The following is a 27,846-nucleotide window of genomic DNA, read 5'->3' as shown; positions in this document are numbered from 1 at the left end:
CAACTCTCATTTTTTGTGGCTTGTTTTAACTGTCACTTTGTGTATCTATCTTCTTTGCGGATTGCACAGACCAAAGTACGCCACTATTAACTGGTGTCCACCAAAGTGGATCCCCAATCTCCAGGTCCCAATTGGGTGCATCCTCTTTTTTTTTTTTTTTTTTTTTTTTGAGACGGAGTCTCGCTCCATCGCCCAGGCTGGAGTGCAGTGGTCAGATCTCGGCTCACTGCAAGCTCTGCCTCCCGAGTTCACGCCATTCTCCTGCCTCAGCCTCCCGAGTAGCTGGGACTACAGGCGCCCGCCACCACGCCCGGCTAATTTTTTGTATTTTTAGTAGAGACGGGGTATCACGTGTTAGCCAGGATGGTCTCGATCTCCTGACCTCGTGATCCGCCCGCTTCGGCCTCCCGAAGTGCTGGGATTACAGGCATGAGCCACCGCGCCCGGCCCAGGTGCATCCTCTTAAACAGCTCCTACCTAGGGTACGTGGTGGTGGTGGTGGGGGGGGCTTCAGGGATCAAAACAGGCTAGATCGTGTGGGCCTCCAATACCCCACATTGAATTGGGATTTTATCACGTAAGCTCTGGGGAGACAGAGAAGGTTGGATTTTTGTTTGTTTTGCTTGAGACAGGGTCTCTCTCTGTCGCCCAGGCTGGAATGCAGTGTCTTGATCACAGCTCACTGCAGCCTCGACCTCCTGGGTTCACACGATCCTCCCGCCTCCGCCTCCCAAGTGGCTGAGAGGCGCGCGCCACCACCCTCGGCTAATTTATTTTATTTTATTTTATTTTTTTATAGAGACGAGGTTTTGCCATGTTGCCAGGCTGGTCTCCAGCTTCTGGGATCAAGCAATCCTTCCGCGTGAGCCTCCGAAAGTGATGTGATTGCAGGCGTGAGCCACCGCGCCTAGTTTAGGTTGAGCAGCGAAAGGGATAGGGCCCAGTGCTTTCTCTGCGAGGTTCAGTTGGCCTGTCCCTGTCCTATCACCGTTTGTCACCGTTTGGGGAGCGCCACGGAATGCACTGTCTCCAATCCAGAGGCGCACTGGTCGCCTTGGCAACGGAGTCCGGAAGAACCACAGAGACGCGGCTCCAGCGTACAGAGCGGCCGCCCTTGGCCAGCGAGACACCGAGTGCTAGAGAGGCACTGCCAGCCGATTGTCACGTGGCCGGCCTGGGGAAGGCGGGACTTCCGGCGGCGCGGTATTTTTTTTCCGGTGGCTGGTCTCGGGCGGCCCCCTCCCTGACTGGGCCCCGTGCCCCCCGCCCCCGCGGCCCCCCGCCGCCGGGCCAGCCGCCACCATGAAGAAATTCTTTCAGGAGTTCAAGGCCGACATCAAGTTCAAGAGCGCGGGACCCGGTCAGAAGCTCAAAGAGTCCGTGGGGTGCGTGAGGAACGCAGGGGCTTGAGGCCCTGCGGGGCGGGGACGGCCGGGGAGACAGGTCTGGGCCTTGGGCGGCTCGGGAGATCGGAGAGGATGAGGGGCTGGGAGCGGCAGCCGAGGGTCAGGGGAGGGGGCGAGGCCCCGGGGGCGGGGAAAGTCGGGCCGAGGGTGGGCGTCAGGGGGATGGGAGAGCGATCTGGGGGCGGGGCAGGAGGGGGCGGGCATGACCCGGGGGCGGGGCGGGAGAGGCGAGGGGAGGGGAACTAGCGCAGGGGGCGGGGTGGGAGGGGAGGTCTCGGGGGCGGGGCGGGAGGTCTCGGGGGCGGGGCCGCAGGAGGGTCCGAGGCAGTGGCGGGGGATTAGGGCGAGGGGGGCTGCAGGCAGTTGGGGGTCAGTGGAGCGACCTTGGGGGGAAAACGGGATGATGAGTCCTGAGCCGGGTGGTGAGGGAGAGGTCTGGGGACCCGGCTGGTCCCGAAGAGGCCGGGATGATTTGGGGGAATCTAGGTGACCATGGATGGGAGCTGGGCTTGGAGGAGGACGCACAGCTGTGGCTTGGGGTGGGGGAGAGTTGTTTTCAGGCATCCATGGGAGGAGGGGTTCTGAATTTGGTATCTGAAGCACGTGGGAGGCTGATGGGAGACTAGAAAGAGTCTGGAAGGCCAGGGAGGCCGGGGTGGGCAGCGTCGTCAGTGACCTGGGATGTCCTGGCGAATTGAGAGGAGGGGCTGAGGAAGGTGTGTGAGGAGAGTGGAGGTGAGGGATTCTGACACATGGACTCTGACCCGGGAGGGGCCTGAGAGGAGAAGACGGGCGAGACCGACGCGTCTTAGCAGGTTGGGAGAAAGGGCTTCTCTGCGAGGCTTCTCTGCCACGTCACTGTGCCAAGTGGATTATGGAAGTGGGAGAGGAGGGGAAAGGAGATAGGTGCCGGGCAGGCTTCCGGATTGTCTAGGGAGGACTTGGAGAGAAGGGCCTGAGCAGGGCTGAGCCAGCTGGCAGGGCAGGTGGAGGGCCGGGGAAGAAGTGGAGCTAGGGAAGGTGCAAGGCTGAGGGCTGTTGGGTTGAGAAAATGGAAACTGGAGAGCTGGGGCCGCTGCAGGGAGCTGGCTGGCCAGGGGGTGGTGGGGACTGATGGAGAGGGACCGAGGAAGGAAGTCAGCCAGGCAGCCGGGGCACGGATGTGTAAGCAATAATGGAAGGGATTGTGAAGGAGTGGGGCCTGGGAGGTGGTGGGAGGAGAGGCAGGGAGGTGGCAGGAATTGGGGGTCAGGAATCACGGGGCAGTGGGGTGGTGATGGAGGTAGGGGCATAGTGAGGACGTCAGGGTTCCTGGGGGAGAGCAGGAGAGCAAAGGCTGAGGGAGGGAGAGGGGTCAGGGTGAGAAGTGGGCACATCGGGGGAGCCCTTCATTGATTCAACCAATAGTGGGTAGGGGGTGCTGGGGCCACTGGGACTGGGCACGATAGGAAGGATGCAGGGTATCGGGGTGATGGCTGGGTCAGCCCAGAGCCTGGGCGGAGAGGGGAAGGTTGGGAAAGGAAGGGGTGCGGAGGTCCCTTCTGGAGCGAAACTGGATATCCAGGGTGTGTGGGGTGGGTGGGCGCCAAGTCCTGTTTTAGGCTGCAGTGGTGGACAGGAGAAGGCCTCTGCTGTCCCAGGGCTCACCTTCTAGGGGGAGCTGATGGACAGATAAACCAACAGACCTCGGCTGAGCGCTGAGGCGATGAGTGCTGGGGTGAGTGCCCAGGGCCTCGAAGGAGGGCGGGCAGGGGCCATCAGGGGGTTTGGGAAGGCCTCTCCCAGGACACAGTGAGACTCAGCTGCGGGGAAATCTGCCCCTCCTTCTCTCCCTGCCACAGCTCTAGCCCTTTCCAGACCCCCTGTCCTCCTGCCACCCCCCTGGAGAACATTCTGGGCAGAAGGTGCAGACAGTGCAGGGGCCTGCAGTGGGGAGCAGCTGGGGTGTGGGAAGAACTGCGGGGAGCCCAGGGGAGACAGGCCATGGGAGGGCAGCGGGCCTGGCCGGGAAGGGCTCTCTGGCCAAGGGAAGCTTTAGGATTTTGCAGTGGGAGGGCGTTGTGCAGTGGAGTGATGCTGACGCTCCCTGGCTGAGGTTCCGGAAGGGTCCCTGTGGCTGCCCAGGGGGGCAGGGTCCATGAGTGGTTGGGGTGAGGTGCCCTGGGAAATGCCATTTTGTTGGAAAGACCTAGATATTGGATGAGGCCAGGGTGGGTCTTCATGAGTCATCTCCTCTTCCACCCAAGATGCTCAGCTGTGGGAGGACTAGATAGGCAGGGGTGGGACGAGGAGGGAGGGCTGCCCGGGTATCTAAGCAGAGCCAGAGGAGTATAGGGCTTGAACTGAGAGCCTAGCCTCCCGGAAGGTTTTAATAGACCTACGGCACAGAAAGTGACGCAGCCCGTAAGTTCACGGGAGGGGCCTGAGAGGAGACGGGTGAGACAGACGCGTCTGAGCAGGTTGGGAGAAAGGGCTTCTCCGCAAGGCTTCTCTGCCAGGTCACTGTGCCAAGTGGGTTATGGAACTCTCCTTGGTGTAGGGCTCAACAGGGTGGAGCCACGAGTCCATGAGCTCTTCGTACTTGCACAGCCCTAGGCCTGGCATGGAGTGGCCAGGGCGAGTCTGGTTCTGCTGTCCGCTGACCCCAGGGTCCCGCCACAAGGGTGGCATGGCATGGGGCACATTGCCCGGACTTCCTGTCCCTCTTGGGTTTGGGAACAGGGGATGGTGAGGCCTCCTTGGCAGCTTTTTAGGAGGAGTAAACCAACCAAGCTGACCAGCTCCCAGCAGGGTCCCCGGCACACAGTAGGTGCTCAGCAAACGAAGCTGTGACCTGAAGGTGGAGACTCTTACAGCAGGGAGGGAGGGAGGATGTGACACCCCTTGAGTCTCCTCAGTTCCTGAGGATGCAGGCTGGGTGCTGTGGCTCATGCCTGTAATCCCAGCAGTTTGGAAGGCCACGGTGGGAGGATCATTTGAGGCCAAGAGTTCAAGACCAGCCTGAGCTACATAGCGAGACCCTGTCTCAATAGAAAAATTAGCCAGGCATGATGATGCTTGCCTCTAAGTCCCAGCTACTTGGGAGGCTGAGGCGGGAGGATTCCTTGAGCCTGGGAGCTCAGGATTGCAGTAAGCCATGATCGTGCCACTGTACTCCAGCCTCGGTGAAAGAGCAAGACCCTATCTCAAAAAGAAAAAAAGCACTGAGGATGTCAAGGTGCCTTCACCTCAGGAGGGGTGCTGTCATCCCATTTTACAGATGAGGACGCTGAGGGCCAGTGGGGGCAGGACTTGCCCGATGGTGCAGAGCTGAGTGGAACCAGCATCTCCTTCCTCCAGGGGCTCTTCCGCCTGCAGTAGAACCATCTGGTGGCTGCAGGTGGCCCCTGGGAACCAGGTGTCCTGGCCCACATAGGGAGGGACACGTCTGGCTGATGGTGCTGGTGGCAGGAGCTGGGGAGGGGCAGAAGCTCCTCTGTGTGACTGCACATCAGCTTTGCCGGCCACCTCGGGAGGACACACACTCTCTCCCTCGGTCTGTTCCCAGGGAAAAGGCCCACAAAGAGAAGCCCAACCAGCCAGCCCCCAGGCCGCCCCGCCAGGGACCCACCAATGAGGCACAGATGGCGGCCGCTGCCGCCCTAGCCCGGCTGGAGCAGAAGCAGTCCCGGGCCTGGGGCCCCACGTCGCAGGACACCATCCGAAACCAGGGTGAGATATGGCCCTCCTCGGGCCCAGGTTGGGGCTGTTTGAGGTTCCTGGCCCTGTTGCCTGGCCCTGGATGCAGAAGTCACATGAGCAACCGTGCGGGTGTGAGGGTCACCCTGGGGAGCGGCTCATCAAGGGCAGGTGCTGGGGGAAGGGCAGCTTCCTGGGGAGGGGGTGGGAGCAGAGACTTGGAGCAGAAACAGGGGCTGCCCAGGCAGTGGGGTGCTTGCTCAGGCTGAGGGGTGGCTGCACAGCAAGTCCTGCAGGGGACCTCCAGCCTGACCTCCAGCAGGAGCAGGCTGGGGCGGTGTGCGTGGCCCACAGGCCCACCCCAGGAATGAGGGGGCTCAGGCCAGGACAGAGGCGTGCTCACCATCCCGTCTCTGCCTCTCCTTCTTGGGCCGCCTTCCAGTGAGAAAGGAACTTCAAGCCGAAGCCACCGTCAGCGGGAGTCCCGAGGCCCCAGGGACCAACGTGGTAAGAACAGCCACTGGTGGCACTGTCCCATGCCAAGGGGTGGGGACAGCTTGACTGTGTCACGGGGGAGATGTAGCCTCTGCCCTTGGGGCTCAAGGGCTGTTGGGAAACCTTGCCTTGCAAGGTGGAGGCAGGTTGTGGTGGAACACGGTGTTGTCCGGGACCTTCAGGGCTCGGCAGCTGAGGATGCCGGCTCAGGCCTGGAGAAGTGGGCCTCAGGTACATGAGCCCATCGCTCCCTCCCCTTAACCCCTTAAGGGTAGATGCAGTTACAGTTTCCACTTCAAAAAGAGAACCGGGGTGGAGAGGTGAAACCAGCTGTCCTCTCTCCTACACCCCAGGACCAGCAAAGGCAGGACCAGAGCCAGTTTGTGGTTTCAGAGCCTGTCCCCTAGCACTGCCTAGTCCTGCCTGCCTTGGAGGTCAAGAGGCTCTGTGGAGACAGGTGGAATCAGGGAGGCCTTCCTCTAGGAGGTGGGCCTTGAGAGCTCCGCTGAAAGGAGTTCTAAGCAGCTTGACCCTCGAGGATTCAGTGAATTTTAGCACGCAGGGACCTTAGAGATGGCCTAGAAATGGAGGCCCAGAAGTCATGCCTTGTCCAGGGCGCTGTGCCCGCAGACGCCCACACAGAGCTCCTTCCTCACCAGCTTGGGGACAGGACCAGCAGGAGCCCAGCTGCCATCTGCTGGGTGCTTCCTGCGTGTCAGAAGCTGCTCCGTGCTTTCCGTTCCTTACCTCGTTTAGTTCTGAGCAGACCCCACAGAGACATTTGACATACTAGGGAACAGACTCAGGGATCCAGTCACTTGGCCAGGGTGTCTCCCATGGCCACCAAGTGGAAGGGACAGCATGGGGGCTGGAGATGTCTGGTTCTACGGGCCACACTCAGGACTGTGGTGCTTGGCGAGGGTCAGGGTGGCCTCTGTCCACAGTCCAGACTTGGACGCTTTTACCGCCCCAGGTATCTGAGCCGAGAGAGGAAGGTTCCGCCCACCTGGCCGTGCCTGGCGTGTACTTCACCTGTCCGCTCACTGGGGCCACCCTGAGGAAGGACCAGCGGGACGCCCGCATCAAGGAGGCCATTCTCTCGGTGAGTGGCACCCTGTGTGCTCCTGCCCCAACCTGTAGCTTCCTGTGCCTGAGCCACCCTCCATCGGAAGCCCAGGTGGTACAGATCCCTCCCAGAGTCCCCAGAGGCCACTGCTAGTAGTGAAGCCCCTCCTCTGATACCCCAAATCCAGGCACACCATTGTGTATGCGTCCATATCTCCTCTCTCCCAACTAGGTTTTTTTTTTTTTTTTTGAGATGGAGTCTCACTCTGACACCCAGGCTGGAGTGCAATGGCGCATTCTCAGCTCACTACAATCTCCGCCTCCTGGATTCAAACAATTGTCGTGCCTCAGCCTCCCAAGTAGCTGGGATTACAGGCGCCTGCCACCATGTCTGGTTAATTTTTGTATTTTTAGTAGAGATGGGGTTTCATCATGTTGGCCAGGCTGGTCTCGAACTTTTGCCTCAAGTGATCCACCCGCCTCAGCCTCCCAAAGTGCTGGGATTACAGGCGTGAGCCACCGCGCGTGGCCTGGTTTTGTTTTTCATAAAAGGTTATGTATTGTTTGCTTCAGTACAGAAAGAACTTCCTACAAAATTAGCCGGGCGTGGTGGCACATGCCTGTAATCCCAGCTACTTGGGAGGCTGAGGCAAAAGAATTGCTTGAATCCGGGAGGCGGAGGTTGTGGTGAGCCGAGATAGCGCCATTGCACTCCAACCTGGGCAACGAGAGCAAAACTCCATCTCAAAAAAAAAAAAAAAAAAAAGAAAGAACGAACTTCTCCAGCATTTTTTTTTTTTTTCCAATACAGCAAGTCCTCACTTAACACCATCAATAGGTTCTCAGAAACTTCGGCTTTAGTCTGGGCAACATGGCAAAACCCTGTCTCTACCAAAAACAAACAAAAAAATTAGCTGGGCATGGTGATGTGCACCTGTAGTCCCGTAGTGCTACTCAGAAGGCTGCGGTGGGAGGATTGCTTCAGCCTGGGAGGTAGAGGCTGCAGTGAGCCATGATCATGCCACTGCACACCAGCCTGGGTGACAAGTGAGACCCTTTCTCAGAAAATAGTAACAGTGACTGGGCGCGGTGGCTCTTGCCTGTAATCCCAGCACTTTGGGAGGCCGAGGCAGGTGGATCACCTGAGGTCAGAAGTTCAAGACCAGCCTGGTCAACATAGTGAAACCCTGTATCTACTAAATATACAAAAATCAGCCAGGTGTGGTGACAGGTGCCTGTAATCCCAGCTACTCAGGAGGCTGAGGCAGGAGAATCGCTTGAACCCGGGAGGCGGAGGTTGCAGTGAGCCGAGATCATGCCATTGAGCTCCAGCCTGGGCACTGGGTGACAAGATCGAAACTTCATCTAAAAAAAAAAAAAATATATATATATATATATATATATATATAGTAACAGTTCCATAGACTCTCCAGATTCACACCCACTCCAACAGTGTGTGCAAAAGCACCCGTGTCCCCATTCTCTCACCATACTGTAAATCACCAAACATTGGTCTTTACGCCTGTTGACAAGTGAAAATAACATCTCAGGATAGAGTTAATTTGCACTTTCCTTATTTTGGGTTGGCCATCTTTCATATGAGAATGCGTCCTTTCTACATTATTTAGTAGATAGTTTGTCTTTTTCTTAGTGATTTGTAGGCACTCTTTTTTTTTTTTTTTTTTTGAGACAGTCTCGCTGTCGCCCAGGCTGGAGTGCAGTGGCGCGCAGTCTCTGCTCACTGCAAGCTCCGCTTCCTGGGTTCATGCCATTCTCCTGCCTCAGCCTCCCGAGTAGCTGGGACTACAGGCTTCCACCACCACGCCTGGCTAATTCTTTGTATTTTTAGCGGAGACGGGGTTTCACCGTGTTAGCCAGGATGGTCTCGATCTCCTGACCTCGTGATCCACCCGCCTCGGCCTCCCAAAGTGCTGGGATTACAGGCGGGAGCCACCGCGCCCAGTGGCACTCTTTACATATTAGGCAATTTAGGCTTTTGCCTATGATACGAGTTGCACATATTTCCCTCTAGTTGCTTATATGTTCGCTCTGCTTATGGTCACTTTGCTGTGTAGGATTTTTTGATCTCTGTATAATTAAATGTGTTAGTCGTATTTCATGGCTTTTGGGTTTGGGGCCATTCTTAGAAACGCCTTCCTCATTTCCACGCTGAGAGAATTCTTTTGTGGCCTCTCTAGTCCTTTTTTTTTTTTTGAGACAGGGTCTTGCTTTGTCACCAGGCTGGAGTGCAGTGGCGCAATCTCGGCTCACTGCAACCTCTGCTTCCCGGGTTCAAGCGATTCACCTGCCTCAGCCTCCTGAGTAGCTGGGACTACAGGCGCCCGCCACCACGCCCGGCTAACTTTTATATTTTAGAGATGAGGTTTCACCATGTTGGCCAGGATGGTCTCGATCTCCTAACCTCGTGATCCGACTGCCTCGGCCTCCCAAAGTGCTGGGATTCCAGGCATGAGCCACCGCGCCCGGCCTCCAGTGCTTTTCTTCTGGCTTCTCCTTGACTGCTTGCTTGTTTCCATGGTTGAAGCTTTGATCCAGCTGGAGCATGTTATTATGTAACATGGTGGGGTGGAGCTGATGTAATTTTTTTTTTTAGATCTTGGCTCAGTTTTCTTCTCAGCCCCACCTGTCGAGAGCACCTGTCTTTTGCTTACAGCTGTGAAATCCCACCTTTCTTACAAAGTACATTCCTGTGTGGATTTGGACTCCTTCCTGGTCGCCGTTCCTTCGTCCCTTGTCTGTGCATGTACCCAGCTCCTGACCTAAGCCTGGCGGCCAGTCGCCCAAAACGCCTGAGGCCCGCTTTTGGAGCTGACACCCTTCCCTTGGCTGGTGTGCTGTCCTGGGCGCTCTGATCCCAAGGAAGCTGTTGTCCTGGGGACATGCCCATCTGGCAGCTCTGCCTCTCTGCATCCGCGTGCTCTGCCCCGCTCCCCACATCACCTCAGCAACTAAACCGGCAGACTGGGCCGGGTCCCAATTTTCAGTTGGCATGAGCCCCGGCTCAGTGTGTGGGTCATTGGTCTGTGTGATGCAGGGGGCTGCTGAGGGACCCTGCTGTGCAGTTGAGGGTGGGGAGTGGTGGGTGGAGCTCTGGGCTGCCTGGGCAGGTGGCCCGAATCCTGACACGTGGCCCTGGGCTGCCCTCTTGTTCACCCGCCCTCATCTGGGCAGCCCAGGGAGGTGCGGGTGGCAGCCCTGCTTCCCAGGCCATGGATGGCTCTCTGGGTGTGGCCGTGTGTGGTGGGTGTGCCGAGTGTAGATTTGTGCCCCAATCTTTTCCAGGTCTTAGGGTACCTGTTCTCAGCCTCTCCATGCTGGGACGCTGTTCGCAGTCAGCAGGGCTGGCTCTGGGAAACCCCCAGAATTCCAGCTGTGACTTCTCCCCTCCCCCGGTAACAGGCGGGACCTCAGGGAGGGGCAGGGGCTGGGGGTATCCGTCTTCCAGCCATTGAGTTTCAGACATTGAGGGCTGCAGACTCATTTGTGTCCTCTCTGCCACCTGGCATCTCTGTGACCCTGGACGAGGGGCCTCTCGGTCTCTTTGTAAACATGAGGCCCGGGAGTGGTTCCAGAACGTCCATCATGGGGCTGCGAGATCAGGAGGGATGGGGCGTCCATGGTGGTGGGAGGCTCTGTAAGTGGCGGTGGCCTTGGTGGATCTCAGCATTGAGGTTGAGTTCTAAAGCCAGAGCGTGAGGCAAAGTTCTGTCGCGTCACACTGGCCTCCAAGTCCCATGGATCTAGCCTTGAGAAGGCCGAAGGGGAGACTTGAGTTCTGCTCGGTCTTGGCTGCGTCGCCTCTGCCCTGGGGTGTGGGCAGGGCTAGGGTCTTCGAGGGTCTCTCTTTTCCTTTTGTGATGAGTGCACAGCTGGGGCTGCTCCAAGCTGCTGCTCTGCCTTCCTTTTCCTGTCCCTGTTACCTGGGCAGCGGAGGGCCGTGTGGCCCCGGCTCTCAGTGAGCGGCTTTCTCTGCTTCCCTCCTCCCAGTACTTCTCCACCGACCCAGTGGCCGCCTCCATCATGAAGATCTACACGTTCAACAAAGACCAGGACCGGGTGAAGCTGGGTGTGGACACCATTGCCAAGTGAGTGTGTGGCCCCTTTGCCCTGCCTGGCCCCTCCAGCTCATCCCAGCACCCCTCCCACTGGGGCTGTCACCCCCTCTGGCCCCCTCATTACCTGCTGAGGTGGGTCAGGAAGGAACACAGGCCAAGAGTGAGGCAGCTCCACCCAGAGGCCTCAGCCAAAGGGCTGGGCCTCTTTGGGCCTCAGTTTACCCATGTGCAAACTGAAGGTGTTTAAGGAATCAGGGGTTCCCCACCCTGGTTTCCTTGGGGATCACTCGGGGAGCATGTGGAGGAGGCAGGGTCCCACCCCACTCCCCGAGTCTCAGGATTGGGGACAGGCCTGGAAGTCCACGCTGCCCGCCAGCCCCGAGGGAGCACCCCGCAGGAGGCCCCTGCTGGCGCTGCGGCCCTTCGGTTCTGGCTCTCCACTCTTTCGGCACTGTGGCTCCCCCACCACTGTGATTAACTGTGCCCTTCCAGGGCTGCTGGGACGGTGAGGGGTTCCGTGGGGCTCCTCCTGGCACCAGGGGTGGGCTCCGTGGGGTGTCCAAGGTGTGCCTTCCACCCGGAGATGGTCTGCTGCCCTCGGATCACTGGGCCGCTTCTTTCCTCTGACTAGAGGCCAAGTGTGGCTGAGCTGCTGTTACCTGGGGCAGGAGGCACAGAGAGGCCGGGCGGGCAGCCTGGGCTGTGCCCCACTCACCTTCTCCACCTACCCCAGGTACCTGGACAACATCCACCTGCACCCCGAGGAGGAGAAGTACCGGAAGATCAAGCTGCAGAACAAGGTGTTTCAGGTGGGCGTGCCTTCTGGCCCCTGGGGCCCAGGCTGGGGGTGGGGGCAGCCGGCCTGCAGGAGCTGGTGGTGGCCTACACCAGGCAGTGGGCTCCCTGGAGGAGCTAGCGAGAGTTGAGCCACAAGCAGTGAAGGGTTCAGCCAGTAGAAGGTAGCAGGACAAGATAGAGAGCAAGACTTCTATGCACCAGTCACCCCAAACCAACAAATTCTGCCTCTCCTCACCTGCATCCTTTTCCTCTTCAGCTGGGCTTGTTTGGGAACATGTCGACTCTGGGCAGGCTTTTCATGCAAACCAGATGTCTGGTTCTTCTGGGGGAAATGGCAGGGACTGGGGCCCTGGCCGGCGTTAGCCTCGCATCAGGCCCCAGCAGTATCTGGCTCCTCAGCCTCACTCTTCGTGCCTGGTTGTGACTTTTTCCTCTGTGTAGAGCTGTTGGAGACTCCACAGCTCCCACCGTAGAAAAGCAGGTTTGCATCCAGCACTGAGGCACCCCCAGGGCTGGGCCCCATCCAGGGGTCGACAGCTGCTCCCAGTATTGAGAGCCAGGCCCCTGGACTGGGTGGGGCGTGGCCAGGCCATGGAGGAAGCCAGGGGCCCCCAGTGACCACCATCTCCACCTCCAGGAGCGCATTAACTGCCTGGAAGGGACCCACGAGTTTTTTGAGGCCATTGGGTTCCAGAAGGTGTTGCTTCCCATCCAGGATCAGGGTAAGCGGACAGGGCCTGGCTGAGTAGGGAATGGGGACGAGGGGCCTTGGGACAGGAGGGCCCGGCTTGGGGGTCTCTCCATTGCACAATGACACCCATGTCCTGCCGCGCTGTAGAGGACCCTGAGGAGTTCTACGTGCTGAGCGAGACCACCTTGGCCCAGCCCCAGAGCCTGGAGAGGCACAAGGAACAGCTGCTGGCTGCGGAGCCCGTGCGCGCCAAGCTGGACCGGCAGCGCCGTGTCTTCCAGCCCTCGCCCCTGGCCTCGCAGTTCGAACTGCCCGGGGACTTCTTCAACCTCACAGCAGAGGAGATCAAGCGGGAGCAGAGGCTCAGGTGGGCCTGACGTCCGCGGAGCAGAGTCGGGTGGGGCGGGGTGGGAGAACCCCGGCCAGCCCTCGTGACCCGGCCCGCGTGTGCAGGTCCGACGCGGTGGAGCGGCTGAGTGTGCTTCGGACCAAGGCCATGCGGGAGAAGGAGGAGCAGCGGGGGCTGCGCAAGTACACCTACACACTGCTGCGCGTGCGCCTCCCCGATGGCTGCCTCCTGCAGGGTGGGCACCGGTGATGCCCGGGGAGGGCGGCTCGGGTTGGTAGGGGGCCCTGGGCCCCACCCGCTCTGACTCCCCCACTCCCCAGGGACCTTCTACGCCCGGGAGCGGCTGGGGGCGGTGTACGGGTTCGTCCGGGAGGCCCTGCAGAGCGACTGGCTGCCTTTTGAGCTGCTGGCCTCGGGAGGGCAGAAGCTGTCCGAGGACGAGAACCTGGCCTTGAACGAGTGCGGGCTGGTGAGTATTGGCCTGCAGGAGCACTGCTGACCCAATGCCTCTGCAGGTTCTCCTGGGACCAGCACAGACCCCCCCCCCCACCCCCTCCAAGAGCAGGGAGCCTGGGCAGGTCCCTGGGTTTGAATCCCGCTTTCCCACTTATTGGCAGCAGGGCCTTGAGCGAGTTCATAACTACTCCACGCCTCAGTTTCCCCGTCAAATGGGAGCGGTGACGCGCGTTAGCTAGCGCAGTAGGTTTAGGCTTAGGTCCTGGAGTCCCGGAGGGAGAGGGCAGGAGGCCTGGGTGCAAGCCACAGCCTCCACCAGCTGAGATGGCTTCCAGGCCGGGGCATCCCCGAGCCCAGGTTGCCTGCTAAGTTCCCTGCCGCAGCAAGGGCCGACTGCTCGGCTCTGTCCTTCCACTGCGCTGCCACATGGAGACAGAGTGACGGCCTCCCCCTACCGCAGGTGCCCTCTGCCCTCCTGACCTTCTCGTGGGACATGGCTGTGCTGGAGGACATCAAGGCCGCGGGGGCCGAGCCGGACTCCATCCTGAAACCCGAGCTCCTGTCAGCCATCGAGAAGCTCTCGTGAAATAAAAGCAGGGTTGGCCTCAGCCCTGTGGGTCGGTCTCATGCTCTCCCTGTTCCTCTCCCCGCCACCCCAGGGCCTCCAAGCCACCTCTGGAAATACTTGGCTCTGCCCCATGGGCACGGGAGGGGCGCCAGCCATGGAGCTGTGGAACTGGGCCCCGTGGCAGAGCCCCCATCCCTTGGGGGCTGTGGAGATGCACCCAAGCCCCCGAGGGAGAGGCCTGGGGCCACCAAGTCTAAGCCCCCCTAGCTGCTTGGTAACTGCGTCACGAAGCTGCCGGGCAGACACACGTGGTATCTCCCTGGGCAGGAGAGCAGGCCTGCAGCATGGGTCCCGTTCCCGTGTGCCGTGGGTGGCAGTGGCTGCACCTGGCGCTAGGGCTGCTCTGTGGATGTGGGTGATGATGGCAGGAGGGGACGCTGGCCTTCCCACACATAGACTTGCAGTTAGTAAATCATAAGCCCAAATAAACAAGGTGTTTGAATATAGTTTCTTGGTGCTCCGTTGAAACCGTGGGACACAGGGCAGGCTCACCTGCTGCAGAGCGGACGGTGTGGGGGCTGGGCGTGGCTCCCTGTCAAGGCGGGACCACGTGGATACCTGTTCTGAGGCCAGCGCCTGGCCACAAGTGCCCGATGAGCCACCCGCCTGGGGAGGAAGTCCCGTGCACTAGGGGAGGCTGTGCTGTGCCCACAAAGGCCCAGTCCCTGCAGGGGAGGTGAGTGCTGTCACAGGCCTGGCTTCCCTGTGGCCAGAGGGACAGGGTGTCCTGAGACGGCCACATCCTATTCTTGGAATCTGCAGATGCGCAGCTTCACCTGGCAAGAGGGGCTTGGCGGGTATGATGAAAGATCTCGAGCTGGGAGATGATCCTGGGTGGTCCGGGACCCAGTGTCCTCACAAGAGGTGGCAGGAGGGTGAATCAGAGAGAGACTGGAAGAGGCTGTGCATGGCTGTGAAGGTGGAGGAAGGGACCCCGAGCTGAGGGATGCAGCGCCTCTGAGCACTGGGAAAGTCTCCAGGAGGGCCTGGTCCTGCCCACAGCTTGATGTTAGCCTGGCGAGGCATGTGTGCACTCTGACCCCCAAGCTGTGAGATGGTGACTGTTGCTTTAAGCCACCAGGTTTGTGGTACAGCAGCCCCAGGAGACACAGGGACTCTGCCCTGCATGTGGAAGGCATGTGTGCCCCGGCCCCACCGCTGATTTGGGGATGCAGGTCTGCACCTGGGGGAGGTGCCCGGGGCCTGTGCTCGTGCCCCTGACCTTGCATTGGTCCCTCCCTCACCCCCGGCACTGCCCCAGCTGGTGTGGACACCCGGCCTGTTGAGAACGGAGGCTGTCACTCCAGTCCTGCGTCCTGCAGGCCCTAGGACCTGACTCCGGGTTGTCGGGAGCCCCTGTAAAGCTCATCAAAGGTGCGGCACAGGGGCAGCCTCTGCTTCAGGCACAGCCAAATCCTGCTTCCCAGCAGGAAGGCCTGGCCCGGGCCCCCTGCTGTCCCTGACTGGGTGGGTGGAGTTAGCTGACACTTTTCCCACATGGGGTTCCCTGAAGGGAAGCTTAGAACTTCAGGTGGGGTGTGGCTGGGAAGAGCAGGGCTGGTGAGCGTGACCCTCCCCGTGGCTGTGTGTGCTCTGAGCTGCTCAGTACCACTGCGGCTGTCAGCCTTTCCTCCCTCAGGGACAGTGTGGATAAAGCCCACTCAACCTGGGGCGGGGAGGAGGTCACCTCCTAGCTCCAGCACTTGCAAAAGATGCACCTGACCTGGGGTGGGCTCTCACAAAGCCTCAGACTCGAAGCCAAACTCGGCTCCCAGCAGCTCTGGGTTCAGGAAGGTGACCCCAGCAGGTCTCCGGGAAAACCCCCTCCTAACCCCCCAACCCAGGGCAGGAGGGATCGCTGGACAGAAGCACATGCAGAAAAACCCGCACCTCGACCCACATCAGCCTGGTATAAGGATGACTTAGTGACAAACAGATGGGACGGTGCTGTTGCAGGGCACAAGGCTGGCCCCAGACACCAGGCACCACATGGGGCCGGGCCACGGGCAAGGTGCACTCTCAGAGAAACACGATGTTCTCAGAAAAGACAGACAGAGCAGCTCAGGGCTAGAGAATAAGTTTATACACTGCCTCATTAGGTCCAGGGGCCCGCGCACGTGGCCAGGTGGGTGGTCCTGGCGCTTCAATTCATTTACAAGTATTGGATTCCACGCCTGCTCCTGTGCCCGCAGGCTTCCCCAATAGGCCAGCAATCTCAATAATGCTTTATTAAAGGGCAGATTCATATGCACCTCTTGGGGGAATTTTTACAAATATCAAAGGAACTAATCCAGCATCCTATATAGAACTCTGCACACCTTGGGGAGGTCCGTGAAGCAGGACAAAGTGCTCTTTACACAGGAATCGAGTCGGTTCAAGTATCTGCTCCGTGGGGAGGACACCCTAAGCGTTCTACATACGTCACCCCTGCTCTCAGGATGCGCCCAGTGGGCTCGAGGTCAGGGTGGCCTTGCCGGTGTCCACCCCCACACCACCCCCAGCTCCAGAAGCGGCTCCACACGGGGCTTGGACCTCTGCAGGGCAAGAGAAGGAGGGTCTTGAGCTGGCTGGGCCCTCTGGGCTCCCTGGGGGAAGACCCCACCCTGCTGCCTCATGGGGCCTGCAACAACCCCAGGGCGGGACTCTCCACCTGACAGTGGGGACAGGCAGAGGCTGGGGTGTTGTGCCTCTTCTAGAGGTGACCTGCTTACCTGCTCTCAGGTTGACCCTGCCTGCCCCCCACCACCCGAGCACACTCCTCCCACGCAGCCTGCTGCAGGGCCTCTGCACTTCCTCTTTGGTGAGTGCTCCTGAAATCCACCTCGCCCTCCCTTGCCGCCTAAGTGCAGCTTTCCCTGACCCCCATCTAACGTCACAACCACCTGAGACTCCCAGCACAGGCCCTTGTGGCTCTGCGGCCAGAACAGTGCCTGGCATGGTCAGCACCCATGTCCCCGCCCACCCGAGGATGTGGCAGGGCAGGAGCCACTTCCAGCTGCAAGCCCTCCTGGCCACTCACAATGGAGCTAGTCTTAGGCAGCCCCATCCCTTCTCTGTTGAGGTTTACCTCCAGCGCCCACCTCACCAGTGTGTTCTACTATCTACAGCCCTTCTCACCCGCAGCATCCGGGACATCCATGATCATACAGTCGCCCTCCTCCTCTTCCTCCTCCTCCGTGTCTGCCTGGAAGCCATCCATGTCCTCAGCACCAATCTGGACAGACAGGGTACATGGCCATCAGCACTGCAGGCAGCAGCTACCCTGGTGCCGGCGCGGTAAGGGGGGCCTCTGCAGGCGTGACACCTTCCTGCCACCCCCAACACTGAAGGAAACCAACATCCAGAACCCAATTTGGTAACAAACTGTCCAAATGTGAGAGGTTTATTCAAGAGGCCACAACCAGAGAACCTTGGGCGTTCCCTCAAATGAACTGGATTCAGATCTCCAAAAACAGCCATCATTGCCAACTGCAGAATAATTTACAGTCAGTGACAGGCCGCATACCTGATAGTGGCCCCATCAGATTACAACTGTATTTATTTTTTTTTGAGATGGAGTCTCGCTCTGTTGCCCAGGCTGGAGTGCAGTGGCACGATCTGGGCTCACTGCAAACTCCGCCTCCTGGATTCACGCCATTCTCCTGCCTCAGCCTCCCAAGTAGGTGGGACTCCGGGCGCCTGACACCATACTCAGTTTGTATTTTTAGTAGAGACGGGGTTTCACCGTGTTAGCCAGGATGGTCTCAATCTCCTGACCTCGCGATCCGCCGTGCCCGGCCTTTATTTTTTATTTTTGAGATGGAGTCTCACTCTGTCACCGAGGCTGGAGTGCAGTGGCACAATCTCAGCTCACTTCAACCTCCGCCTCCCGGGTTCAAGCGATTCTCGTTCTTCAGCCTCCTGAGTAGCTGGGATTACAGGTGCATGCCATCACGCCCAGCTAATTTTTGTATTTTTAGTAGAGACGGGGTTTCACCATGTTGGTCAAGCTGGTCTCAAACTCCTGACCTTACGATCTACCCATCTCAGCCTCCCAAAGTGCTGAGATTACAGAAAACTGTATTTTTATTTATTTAATATATATATATTTTGAGACAGAGTCTTGCCGTATGTCCAGGCTGGAGTGCAGTGGTGCGATCTTGGCTGACTGCAACCTCTGACTCCCAGGTTCAAGCGATTCTCCTGCCTCAGCCTCCTGAGTAGCTGGGATTACAGGCACCTGCCACCATACCCAGCTAATTTTTGTATTTTTAGTAGAGATGGGGTTTCACCATGTTGCCAGGCTGGTCTCGAACTCTTGACCTCAAGTGATCCGCCCAGCCTCCGCCTCCCAAAGTGCTGGGATTACAGGCATGAGCTACTGCCTCAGCCACAACTATATTTTTGCTGTGCCTCTTTTTTTTTTTTTTTTTAACAGGTGCCCGCCACTACACCCAGCTAATCTTTTCTATTTTTAGTAGAGATGGGGTTTCACCATGTTGGCCAGGCTGGTCTTGAACTCCTGACCTCAGGATTCGCCCATGTCAGCCTCCCAAAGTGCTGGGATTACAGGCGTGAGCCACCGCACCTGGCCTTTGCCGTGCCTTTTCTATGTTAAAGACACAAATACCACTGGGTTACAAGTGCCTGCAGGATTGAGCAGTCAGTCACCTGCTGCACAGGTCCACAGCTCAGGAGCCCTGGGCTATGTGCCACACGGCCCAGGCATGTGGCAGGCTGTCCATCTAGGATGTGTAAGAGCAACCTAGCCCATCAGCACAACCATGAAATTGCCTGAGGACACCTCTCAGAACACGTCCCTGACGTGAAGCGATGACTGTGACTTGTGAATTACTTTTTTGTTTTTTTTTAGACAGACCTCCGCTCACTGCAAATTCCGCCTCCTGGGTTCACATCATTCTCCTGAGAAGCTGGGACTACAGGCACCCGCCATCACGCCCAGCTAATTTTTTTTTTTTTTTTAGTAGAGACAAGGGGGTGTCACTATGTTGCCCAGGCTGGTCTCGACCTAGGCTCAAGTCATCCGTCCACCTCAGCCTCCTAAAGTGCTGGGATGACAAGGCGTGAGCCACCGCACCTGGCTCTAGTAAGATTCTTGAGCTGTTTCCATTTGCTTTCACCGAAGGAGAAAGACAGGATGCGTAGAGGCCACCATGAGCCTCCGCATCAGTGCTTACCCTCTCCGTGCATGAACACAAGCCTATCCCAGGACAGACAGCCACACTTATTTCAGTAGGGAGGATAGTCCTCAAAAAATTCCAGGAATTCTTCCTCTACAAAAACCTAGAAAAGTGACCGCACAGCAACACAACGGTCAGGCCATAGACTGGTTTCGTGGGCTGTCATGTAAGAGCACAGCGCCTGGCCAGGCAGACTGGGTTCCTATCGTAGCCTCATCAATTCCTGGGTAGGGGCTCCCGTCCTGGATCCTCTCTTCAGTGGCTGGGAGCCCAGGCTGTCCCTCTCCCCAGGCAGCATGGGTTGACCCTGTGAGGACACAGGAGAAACAGTCTTGCTTTGTCACCCAGGCTGGGGTGCAGTGGTGCAATCATAGGTAACTGCACCCTTGAACTCCTGGTCTCAAGTGATCCTCCTGCCTCAGCCTCCCAAAGTGCTGGGATTATAGGCATGAGCCACCGAGCCTGGCCTACTGCCATTTTCAACTACCTTTTTGAAAGAATAGTTAAGCAAAGAAGAGTCTAAGAGTCCCCTGTAGACTGCTGAGGAGGGACATTCTGATCTGGAGGTGTCTGGGGACGTTAAACAAAAGGAACATGCCAATTCCTTCAGAGCCACCTCAAGTCACTGGGCCCTCCCTCCACACAAGAGACGTGTTGACACACTAGGCTTTTCTTGGATCCAAAATTTTTCAGAGCAATCACCACTCTTCACCCTCTAGGTTGAAAACAGGATTTAACACATAACACCGAGTCCCGCTGTGCTGAAAGCTGCCAGCAGCTTGCTTCACGGGGACAGCTGTCATCTCGCCAGCAGCACTGCAACTGCTAAACACAGACACGGAGGAGTGCAGACTACAGAAAACAGGAGTCAGGAAAACGTTTAGCGACTACATGGGATGAAGATGGTGTCAATAACATCTGTGCCTTTTTTTTCTTTTTTTTTTTTCCTGAGACGGAGACTTGCTCTGTTGCCCAGGCTGGAGTGCAGTGGCACAATCTTGGCTCAACTGCAACCTCCACCTCCTGAGTTCAAGTGATTCTCCTGCCTCAGCCTCCTAAGTAGCTGGGATTACAGGCGTGCACCACCATGCTCAGCTAATTTTTTCTATTTTTAGAGACGGGGTTTCACTATGTCGGCCAGGCTGGTCTCGAACTCCTGGCCTCTCAAGTGATCCACCTGCCTAGGTCTCCTAAGGTTTTGCGATTACAAGCATGAGCCACCGCACCCAGCCATCTATGCTTCTTTTTTTTCTTTGAGACAGAATCCCGCTCTGTCGCCCAGGCTGGAGTGCAGTGGCACGATCTTGGCTCACTGCAAGCTCTGCCTCCTGGGTTCACGCCATTCTCCTGCCTCAGCATCCCGGGTAGCTGGGACTACAGGTGCCCACCACCACGCCTGGCTAATTTTTTGTATTTTTAGTAGAGACAGGTTTCACCGTGTTAGCCAGGATGGTCTTGATCTCCTGATCTTGTGAGCCACCCACCTCGGCCTCCCAAAGTGCTGGGATTACAGGCATGAGCCACCACACCCGGCCATCTATGCTGCTTTAGTTTTATTTTGATCACATAATGTTTTGTTGGCAAGGGCAAACACATCCTTCCTTGTATTTTAAAAATTTTAAATAAAACGGAGGCCCAAAGAGTTGAGGTGTCCTAGGGCTTCACAGATACATGGCACTTCACCCCACTAGGTCAGAATGCCTTATGAATATCTCTTTTGAGCTCTAAATGAAAAGATTTAAAGACTCCCTGGCTCAGGTCTGTAATCCCAGTACTTTGGGAGGCCGAGGCAGGTGGACTGCTTGAGCCCACGAGTTCAAAGACCAGCCTGGGCAACACAGCAGAACCCAGTATCTACCAAAAAAAAAAAAAAAAAAAAAAAAAAAAAAAAACACCTCTTCTTGCATGAACATGGATGAAGGTGGGAACCATTATCCTCAGCAAATTAACACAGGCACAGAAAACCGAATATCACATGTTCTCACTTATAAGAACATGTGGACACAAAGAGGGGAACAACAGACACTGGGGCCTATGTGACAGTGGGAGGGAGAAATTCAGAAAAAATACCTTAGTACCCAATAAATCATCTATACACCAAAGCCCCGTGACGTGAGTTTGCCAACCTGCACATGTACCCCGAACCTAAAATAATAAAGGGCAACAGGGCAAGACCCTGTTTCTAATTTAACAACCAAAAAAGATGCTGGGCGCGGTGGCTCACGCCTCTAATCCTAGCACTTTGGGAGGCCGAGGTGGGCAGATCACAAGGTCAGGAGATCGGGACCATCCTGGCTAACACCGTGAAACCCTGTCTCTAACTAAAAAAAATACAAAAAATTAGCTGGGCGTGGTAGTGGACGCCTGTAGTCCCAGCTACTTGGGAGGCTCAGGCAGGAGAATGGTGTGAACCCAGGAGGCGGAGCTTGCAGTGAGCTGAGATTGCACCACTGCACTCCAGCCTGGGCAACAGACCGAGACTCCGTCAAAAAAAAAAAAAAAAAAAAAAAAAAAAAAGACGAAAACTTTCAAATTGGGAAAAAAGTGTAACCCAGTAAAAAATATGGATGTATACCACTTGCAGATGAATGGCTTATCCCTCCCCTTGGGTGCAGAAGCATCAGTCAGCAGCTTTATTAAATGCCAGGAGGCTGGAGAGAGGATTGCTAGAGCCCAGGAGTTGGAGACCAGCCTGGGCAACACAGACCCTGTCTCTACAGAATATTTGAAAATTAGTTGGGCATGGTGGCACGTGCCTCTATACTCCCAGCTCCTTAGGAAGCTGAGGCAGGAGGATCACCTGCGCCCAGGAGTGGAGGCTGTGGTGAGCTGTGACTGCACCATTGCACTCTGGCCTAGGTAACAGAGTGAGACCCTGTCAAAAAAAACCAGAGGATGCCAGGGCACATGTCCCATCCGGGCTCATGTGCTTCCACAGCCCCACCTTTGGGTCCCACCTGTGTGCTCCTCCCCACACAGGCTCTGAAATAAAACACAGGACCAGGCCCTGCTCCCCAGGGACGTTTATGTCCCAAACTGCAGGAGGTTCAGGGGTGGGGGTTAAGCATCAAGCTGGGCCCGGGTCTCCATTCCTTCACGTGTGACCTTCGTGCGTTCGCTGCACTGCTGAGCCCCAGGAGGCCCTCACCTGTGCCACACAGCAGAGGCCACCGATCACACACATGCGGCCACCACTGCCATCCATTAGCAGGTGAGATGCTGTGTTTTGCTGACTCCAAGGCCCACCCAACCTCTCTGACCCACTCTAGTTAAACTGGGTGCACCCCTCTTTCCTCGTGGTTAGGGATGATAACCAGGCACTCACTGCCCCCGAAGCACAGTAACTCTGATGTGGTGCTGGGCACATGGGGCTCAGGGCGCCATTTTCTGGGTGGGGAAACGTGGGTTCCACATGTTGACAGGGAGCAAGAGCAGTGTTTGGGAGGACCGGGGACAGGGCACTGCATCCCAACTGGGAGAGGCAGCTGCTGCATCAAATCAGTGGAGAGGGGTGGGGAAGGAGGCCGTCCAGGGCCTGGACTACTGTGTGGAGCATGAGGAGACCCCGAAGGAACATCTGAGGGACACAGGAGTTCCCAGGGGAGGGCTGATCCGCAAAGGCCCTGGAAAACTGCTTGCATAGTGACACAACCAGATAGTACCTTCCCACCCCGATCATTTTCAGGCTGGGGAGCTCCGGTTCCCTCTAAAGCTGTTCAGGTGACCAGGGAAAGGCACTGCTTACACAGGGCTTGAACAAAGAATGCGTCCAGCAAAGCTCTGTGTGGGGGACTCCTGCGGCCCCAGCTCACAACGCACTGAGCTCCCCACGGCGCCAAGCCGCCTCCACAGAGCCAGGGGAGCTATGCACATGACACACTGTACAGGGACAGAGGCTCTAGGGAGTGCCAGGAACAGTTTCAGTCGTAGCCCTGGACCCTTTGGGATGTTATGATGGCCCCTCCTGCTGTGACAGCTAAGGGAGGTTCACAGCATATCAAGGCCTATGGCTGTGTGCTGGCAGCAGGGAGATGGCTGAGCATCATCTCAGGAGCCATTTCTCTTGCCTCCCTGCCCCTAACGACCACCTTTTCTTTTCTTTCGGGGGACTAGAGTCTTGCTGTGTTGCCCAGGCTAGAGTACAATGGTGTGGTCTCGGCTCACTGCAACCTCCACCTCCTGGGTTCAAGCGATTCTCCTGCCTCAGCCTCTCGAGTAGCTGAGATTACAGGCGCCTGCCACTATGTCCAGCTAATTTTTGTATTTTTAGTAGAGACAGGGTTTCACCATGTTGGCCAGGATGGTCTCGAACTCCTGACTTCAGGTGATCTGCCCGCCTTGGCCTCCCAAAGTGCTGGGATTATAGGCGTGAGCCACTGTGCCTGGCCAACGACCACCTTTAACATCAGAGAAGAGGATGCAAGCTGGGGCCGGGGGTTATCCATTGTCTTGCTCCTTGTCCCAAGTCTCTGAAAACTTGTAACTCCATCAGATCGTGGCCTCGAAGGAAAGCCCAAGGTTCACAGGGACAGATAGATCTGCGTTAAGTGTAGATATTAGAAATCAAACTCAGGGAGCCAGGCACGGTGGCTCATACCTATAATCTCAGTACTTTGGGAGGCAAAGGCAGGGGGATTGCTTAAGCCCAGGAGTTGGGGACCAGCCTGGGCAACATGGTGAAACCCTATTTCTACAGAAAATTAGCTGGGTGTGGTGGCATGCACCTGTAGTCCCTCCTCTCAGCTACTCAGGAGGCTAAGGTGGAAGGATCGCCTGAGCCTGGGGAGGTCAAGGCTGCAGTGAGTGGTGATCACGCCACTGCACTACAGACTAGGCAACAGAGTAAGACCCCTGACTCAAAAAAAGGCCGAGACAGGCATGGTGGCTCACGCCTGTAATCACAGCACTTTGGAAGGCTAAGGCGGGCGGATCATGAGGTCAGGAGATTGAGATCACGGTAAAACCTCGTCTCTACTAAAAATACAAAAAATTAGCTGGGCGTGGTGGCGGGCACGTGTAGTCCCAGCTACTCGGGAGGCTGAGCCAGGAGAATGGCGTGAACTCGGGAGGCAGAGCTTGCAGTGAGCCGAGATCACACCACTGCACTCCAGCCCGGGCGACAGAGCGAGACTGTCACAAAAACAAAAACAAAAACAAAAAACCAACAACAACAACAACAAAAACTCACTTCCGAACACTGTGTGGTAAAGACAAAAAGTATGCAATGAACGTTAATAAAGCCGATCTATGGCCGGGGGGGGTGCCAGGGGCCACTAGCTCTCTGGGCATGAGTTTCTTAAGACCAAGCAGTGCCCCCATCACGCACCCCACAGCTCCAGGCATTTGTGCCTCCGAGGCACCCATAAGGCTGGAATCACACAGCCATTCACCCTTACAGGCTCCTGTCTGTGCCTTACACTGGGCGGTGTTCTGCATATACCTGTGTCTGAGAGACCAATCAGAGTGCCTGGAGCACAGTAAGTGCTTAATAACTGTGCTTGAATGCAAAATTCAAGAACCGTTGAACAAAAATAAAAATGCTACCACATGGGATATTATTCAGTGTGAAAAAAAAATGAGCTATCAAGCCATGAACAGACATGGAGGAACAGTCAATGCATATTGCCAAGTCAAAGGAGCCACACGCGATGTGATTTCAGCTACAGGGCAATGTGGAAAAGGCCGATCCACGGAGATAGAGAGGTTGGTGATTTCCAGGGGATTGGACAGGCAGAGCACAGGGGCCTTTCAGCGGGGAGAGGCCTCTTTGTTTAGAACAATAAAGGTAGACGCACAGCACCCAACATTCATTCAAATCACAGAACCCTCAACACCAGCAACAAACCCTAGTGGTGGTGATAAATCAACGAAGGTGCATTTTATGTATTTTTAGAGACAGGGTCTTGCTCTGTCGCCCAGGTTGCAGTACAGTGGCATGATCATAGCTCACTGCAACCTCAATCTCCTAGGCTCCAGCAATCCTCCCACCTTAGCCTCCTGAGTAGCTGAGACTACAGGTGCACGCCACCGCTTGGCTAATTTAAAAATTTTTTCTTATAGAGATGGGGTTTTGCCATGTTGCCCAGGCTGGTCTCCAACTCCCAGGCTCAAGTGATTCTCCCGCCTCGGCCTCCCAAAGTGCTGGGACTACAGGCGTGAGCCACAGTGCCTGGCCTGAGGTGCACTGATTGTAACCAATGCACCATTCTGGAAGGTGATGTTGGGTGGCTTGGCTTGGCTTTGGGGAAGGAGGTGTATAGGAACATTCTGTACCTTCCAATCGATTTTGCTGTGACCCTAAAACTGCTCTAAGAGTAAAGTTATTTAAAAAACACAAAAACACCAGGTGAGGTGGCTCACGCCTGTAATCCCACCACTTTGGGAGGACAAGCAGATGGATCATGAGGTCAGGAGTTCGAGACCAGCCTGACCAAAATGGTGAAACCCTGTCTCTACCAAAAATACAAAAATTAGCCAGGCGTGGTGGCCACACCTGTAATCCCAGCTACTCAGGAGGCTAAGGCAGGAGAATCACTTGAACCCAGGAGGGAGGAGGTTGCAGTGAGCTGAGATCGCGCCACTGCACTCCAGCATGGGCGACAGAGCAGGACTCCGCCTCAAAAAAAACAGAACAAAACCACAAAAAACAAACAAAAAAAGAAAAGCCCTGCAGAGGCCCCCACCTGCCCACCCCGCCTCACCTGGCCGTCGTGCCTGCGCTTCTTCATGAATTGGGTGATGCACATGCTGCCCGCTGACTTCCTCTTCAGCGAGACGGGAGTGCTCTGGCTGGGCCCCATGGAGGGGACGCTGCCACTGTCCTCTTTGGGGGCCGAGGGCACCGAGGTCACGTAGCTCCACTGGCAAGGTACAGGCAGGTGCTCCTGCTGGAAGCTCTGCAGCACCTGCGGGTGCACGTACCAGCACATCCTGAAGTCGGGCCGCTTCTCGTACACTGAGTTCTCGGAAATGAGCCGCTTGAGCCGGGACTTGGAGGGGATGACGGCATCCTCGCTGGGAGTAGGGGTGTGCAGGTAGGTGGTGGAGGGGCTCCGCGGGCTGCCGGTGTGGTTGCTGAGCAGTCCCCGGCGGCAGTGCTCCTGGAACTCCCGGATGATGACCTTGCTCCCGTTCACGTTGCCGTGCAGGAGCGGCAGCAGCTGGGCCAGGACTGGCAGGAGGGAACATGCGTGGGCATGAGGCTTGGGGAGCCACCCATCACCACAAGCCAAAAAACAAAACACACACACAGCTCATTGCCATTGAGGCTCAGGGCATGGCCAGCTTCGGGGATAGGTGGCCTCATCAGGGTGGTTTTAAGACAGGGCAGCACCCACGCACCTGCCCAGAAGTGAGCCTTGGCCGGGCATGTGTGTTGCCAGGGCTGACTTCAAATGCCTGCTGTTCCTACCTAAATGACTGCCCTGCTCTCCTTGTGTGCCATGGTTCCTCCCCAGTTTTTTGAGTGTTTTTTTTTCAGACAGGGTCTTGCTCTGTCACCCAGGCTGGAGTGCAGTGGCAGGATCATGGCTCACTATAGTCTGAAACTCCTAGGCTCAAGCAATCCTCCCACCTCAGCCTCTTGAGTAGCTAAGATCACAGGTGCGTGATATCACACCCAGGTAATTTTGTATTTTCTGCAGAGATGGGGTTTTGCCATGTTGCCCAGGCTGGTGTCGAAGCACTAGGCTCAAGCGATCCTCCCACCTTGGCCTCCCAAAGTGCTGGAATCACAGGCGTGAGCCACTGTGCCCGGCCCCTCCCTGGCTTTTGAGAAAGCACAGCCCCCACTCCAGCACTCTCTGTGCCTGTGTCCTGGTTGATAAAACAAGCCAATTAAGGGACCTGCCTCGTTCTGCTGCTAGGGACATCATCGAACGTACGGATGTGTACAGGAAAAGGGCTGGCCTCTGTTATTTGTGGAAAGAACATTTGCAAGATGGACCCACTAGCCTGTGACTCTTGCCCTCAGCCCTGGAATTAGCTGGGCCCAGTAACAGGTGGGTGGCCTGGCCCCGCCCACACTCACTCTGCTCATCTCTCCTCTCCCGCTTGGAGGCCTTGGGCATCTGCTCCTCCTGGGCGGGCAGGGTCTCCAGGAAGCAGGCTGCGAACTGTTGCAGTACCTTCAGGTCATCGCCTGCGCAGTCTCTGTCAGCCGCCCACACGCAGCCGATCTTCACAGGTTGCAGGACGCGAAAGCGCTTCCCCTTAGCCAGGAACTCGTCCCACTCCTTGGCCTTCAGTTTCTGGCGGACCTTATGGTTCTCAGGGTCGGCACACTCCTTGTGGGTTAGAAAGCAGAAGTTTATTTAGGGTTTTTGCTCCCCTATGCCCGGGCACTCTTTTGAGGATCCAGTCTCCAGCCGGCTGGGGGGCAAGAGGAAAGGATAGGGGCGCAAAACTTCCCACAGTGTCAGGGCCAGGGCAGAGCACACCATGCGCTGGCTGCCCCTCTTCCAGATGGAGTAATTCACACCTGGTCTCCTTTGGGAGCGTCACATGTTTCTGAACTCACCCATAAGGCCTCTTTTAACACTCCTCTGAATTTTCTGGTGAATGTGTGATCGTGGAGCCGTTTAACAGGGTTGGGTGTCTACCCACATGGCCCAGGCATCTGGCAGACACATGCAGGGCCTGAGACCATTCTCTGACTGACAGTTCAGGCCTCGGTGGTCAGATATGCACAAGGAATGCCTAGGCCTCCAGTCCAACCATGAGACAATCCCACCAAATCCCCACTTCCCAAACGACAGGCCTTCAAAACAAAACAGGCCCAAAAACAACTTGCTTGAAAGTAAGTTCCTGCCGGGCTCAGTGGCTCACGCCTGTAATCCCAGCACTTTGGGAGGCCGAGGCGGGTGGATCACCGGAGGTCAGGAGTTCAAGACCAACCTGGCCAACATAATGAAATCCCGTCTCTACTAAAAATACAAAAATTAGCCAGGTGTGGTGGCATGCGCCTGTAATCCCAGCTACTCGGGAGGCCGAGGCAGGAGAATTGCTTGAACCCAGGAGGCAGAG

At 56.9% G+C, this 27,846-nt stretch overlaps 2 protein-coding genes across 6 annotated transcripts in view; one reads left to right on the top strand and one right to left on the bottom strand.

Moving 5' to 3' along the window:
• Positions 1-390: 390 nt before the first annotated feature.
• Positions 391-14,088, top strand: UBXN6 (UBX domain protein 6). Of its 4 annotated transcripts, none has more exons than XM_024236847.3 (12): positions 391-482; positions 800-1,385; positions 4,954-5,117; positions 5,527-5,591; positions 6,553-6,681; positions 10,653-10,750; positions 11,454-11,529; positions 12,156-12,240; positions 12,357-12,576; positions 12,663-12,793; positions 12,879-13,027; positions 13,475-14,088. In XM_024236847.3, the coding sequence occupies exons 2-12, from the start codon at positions 1,303-1,305 to the stop codon at positions 13,598-13,600; spliced, it is 1,326 nt and encodes a 441-aa protein (XP_024092615.1). In that variant the 5' UTR covers positions 391-482; positions 800-1,302; the 3' UTR covers positions 13,601-14,088. The 4 variants fall into 4 exon arrangements, with proteins under 4 accessions (XP_024092615.1, XP_054395370.1, XP_024092617.1 ...); XM_024236848.2 differs by lacking the exons at positions 391-482; positions 800-1,385 and adding exons at positions 2,651-2,688; positions 3,047-3,123; XM_054539395.1 differs by lacking the exons at positions 391-482; positions 800-1,385 and adding an exon at positions 1,425-1,443.
• Positions 14,089-15,703: 1,615 nt separating this feature from the next.
• CHAF1A (chromatin assembly factor 1 subunit A) overlaps positions 15,704-27,846 on the bottom strand; it is a 40,408-nt gene continuing 28,265 nt past the window's right edge. For both annotated transcript variants that reach the window (XM_024236845.3, XM_063719282.1), the window contains 4 exons: positions 26,852-27,107; positions 25,524-25,993; positions 16,760-16,856; positions 15,704-16,176 (listed from right to left, as the gene is read on the bottom strand). In XM_024236845.3, the coding sequence (XP_024092613.3) occupies positions 16,076-16,176; positions 16,760-16,856; positions 25,524-25,993; positions 26,852-27,107 (924 nt within the window). In that variant the 3' untranslated portion in view covers positions 15,704-16,075. The remainder of the gene's footprint in view (positions 16,177-16,759; positions 16,857-25,523; positions 25,994-26,851; positions 27,108-27,846) is intronic.

Source organism: Pongo abelii, chromosome 20, assembly GCF_028885655.2.
Source record: "Pongo abelii isolate AG06213 chromosome 20, NHGRI_mPonAbe1-v2.0_pri, whole genome shotgun sequence".
NCBI classification, from domain to species: domain Eukaryota; kingdom Metazoa; phylum Chordata; class Mammalia; order Primates; family Hominidae; genus Pongo; species Pongo abelii.
Note: the sequence above shows the minus strand (reverse complement) of the source record. Positions and strands in the feature narration are given on the sequence as shown.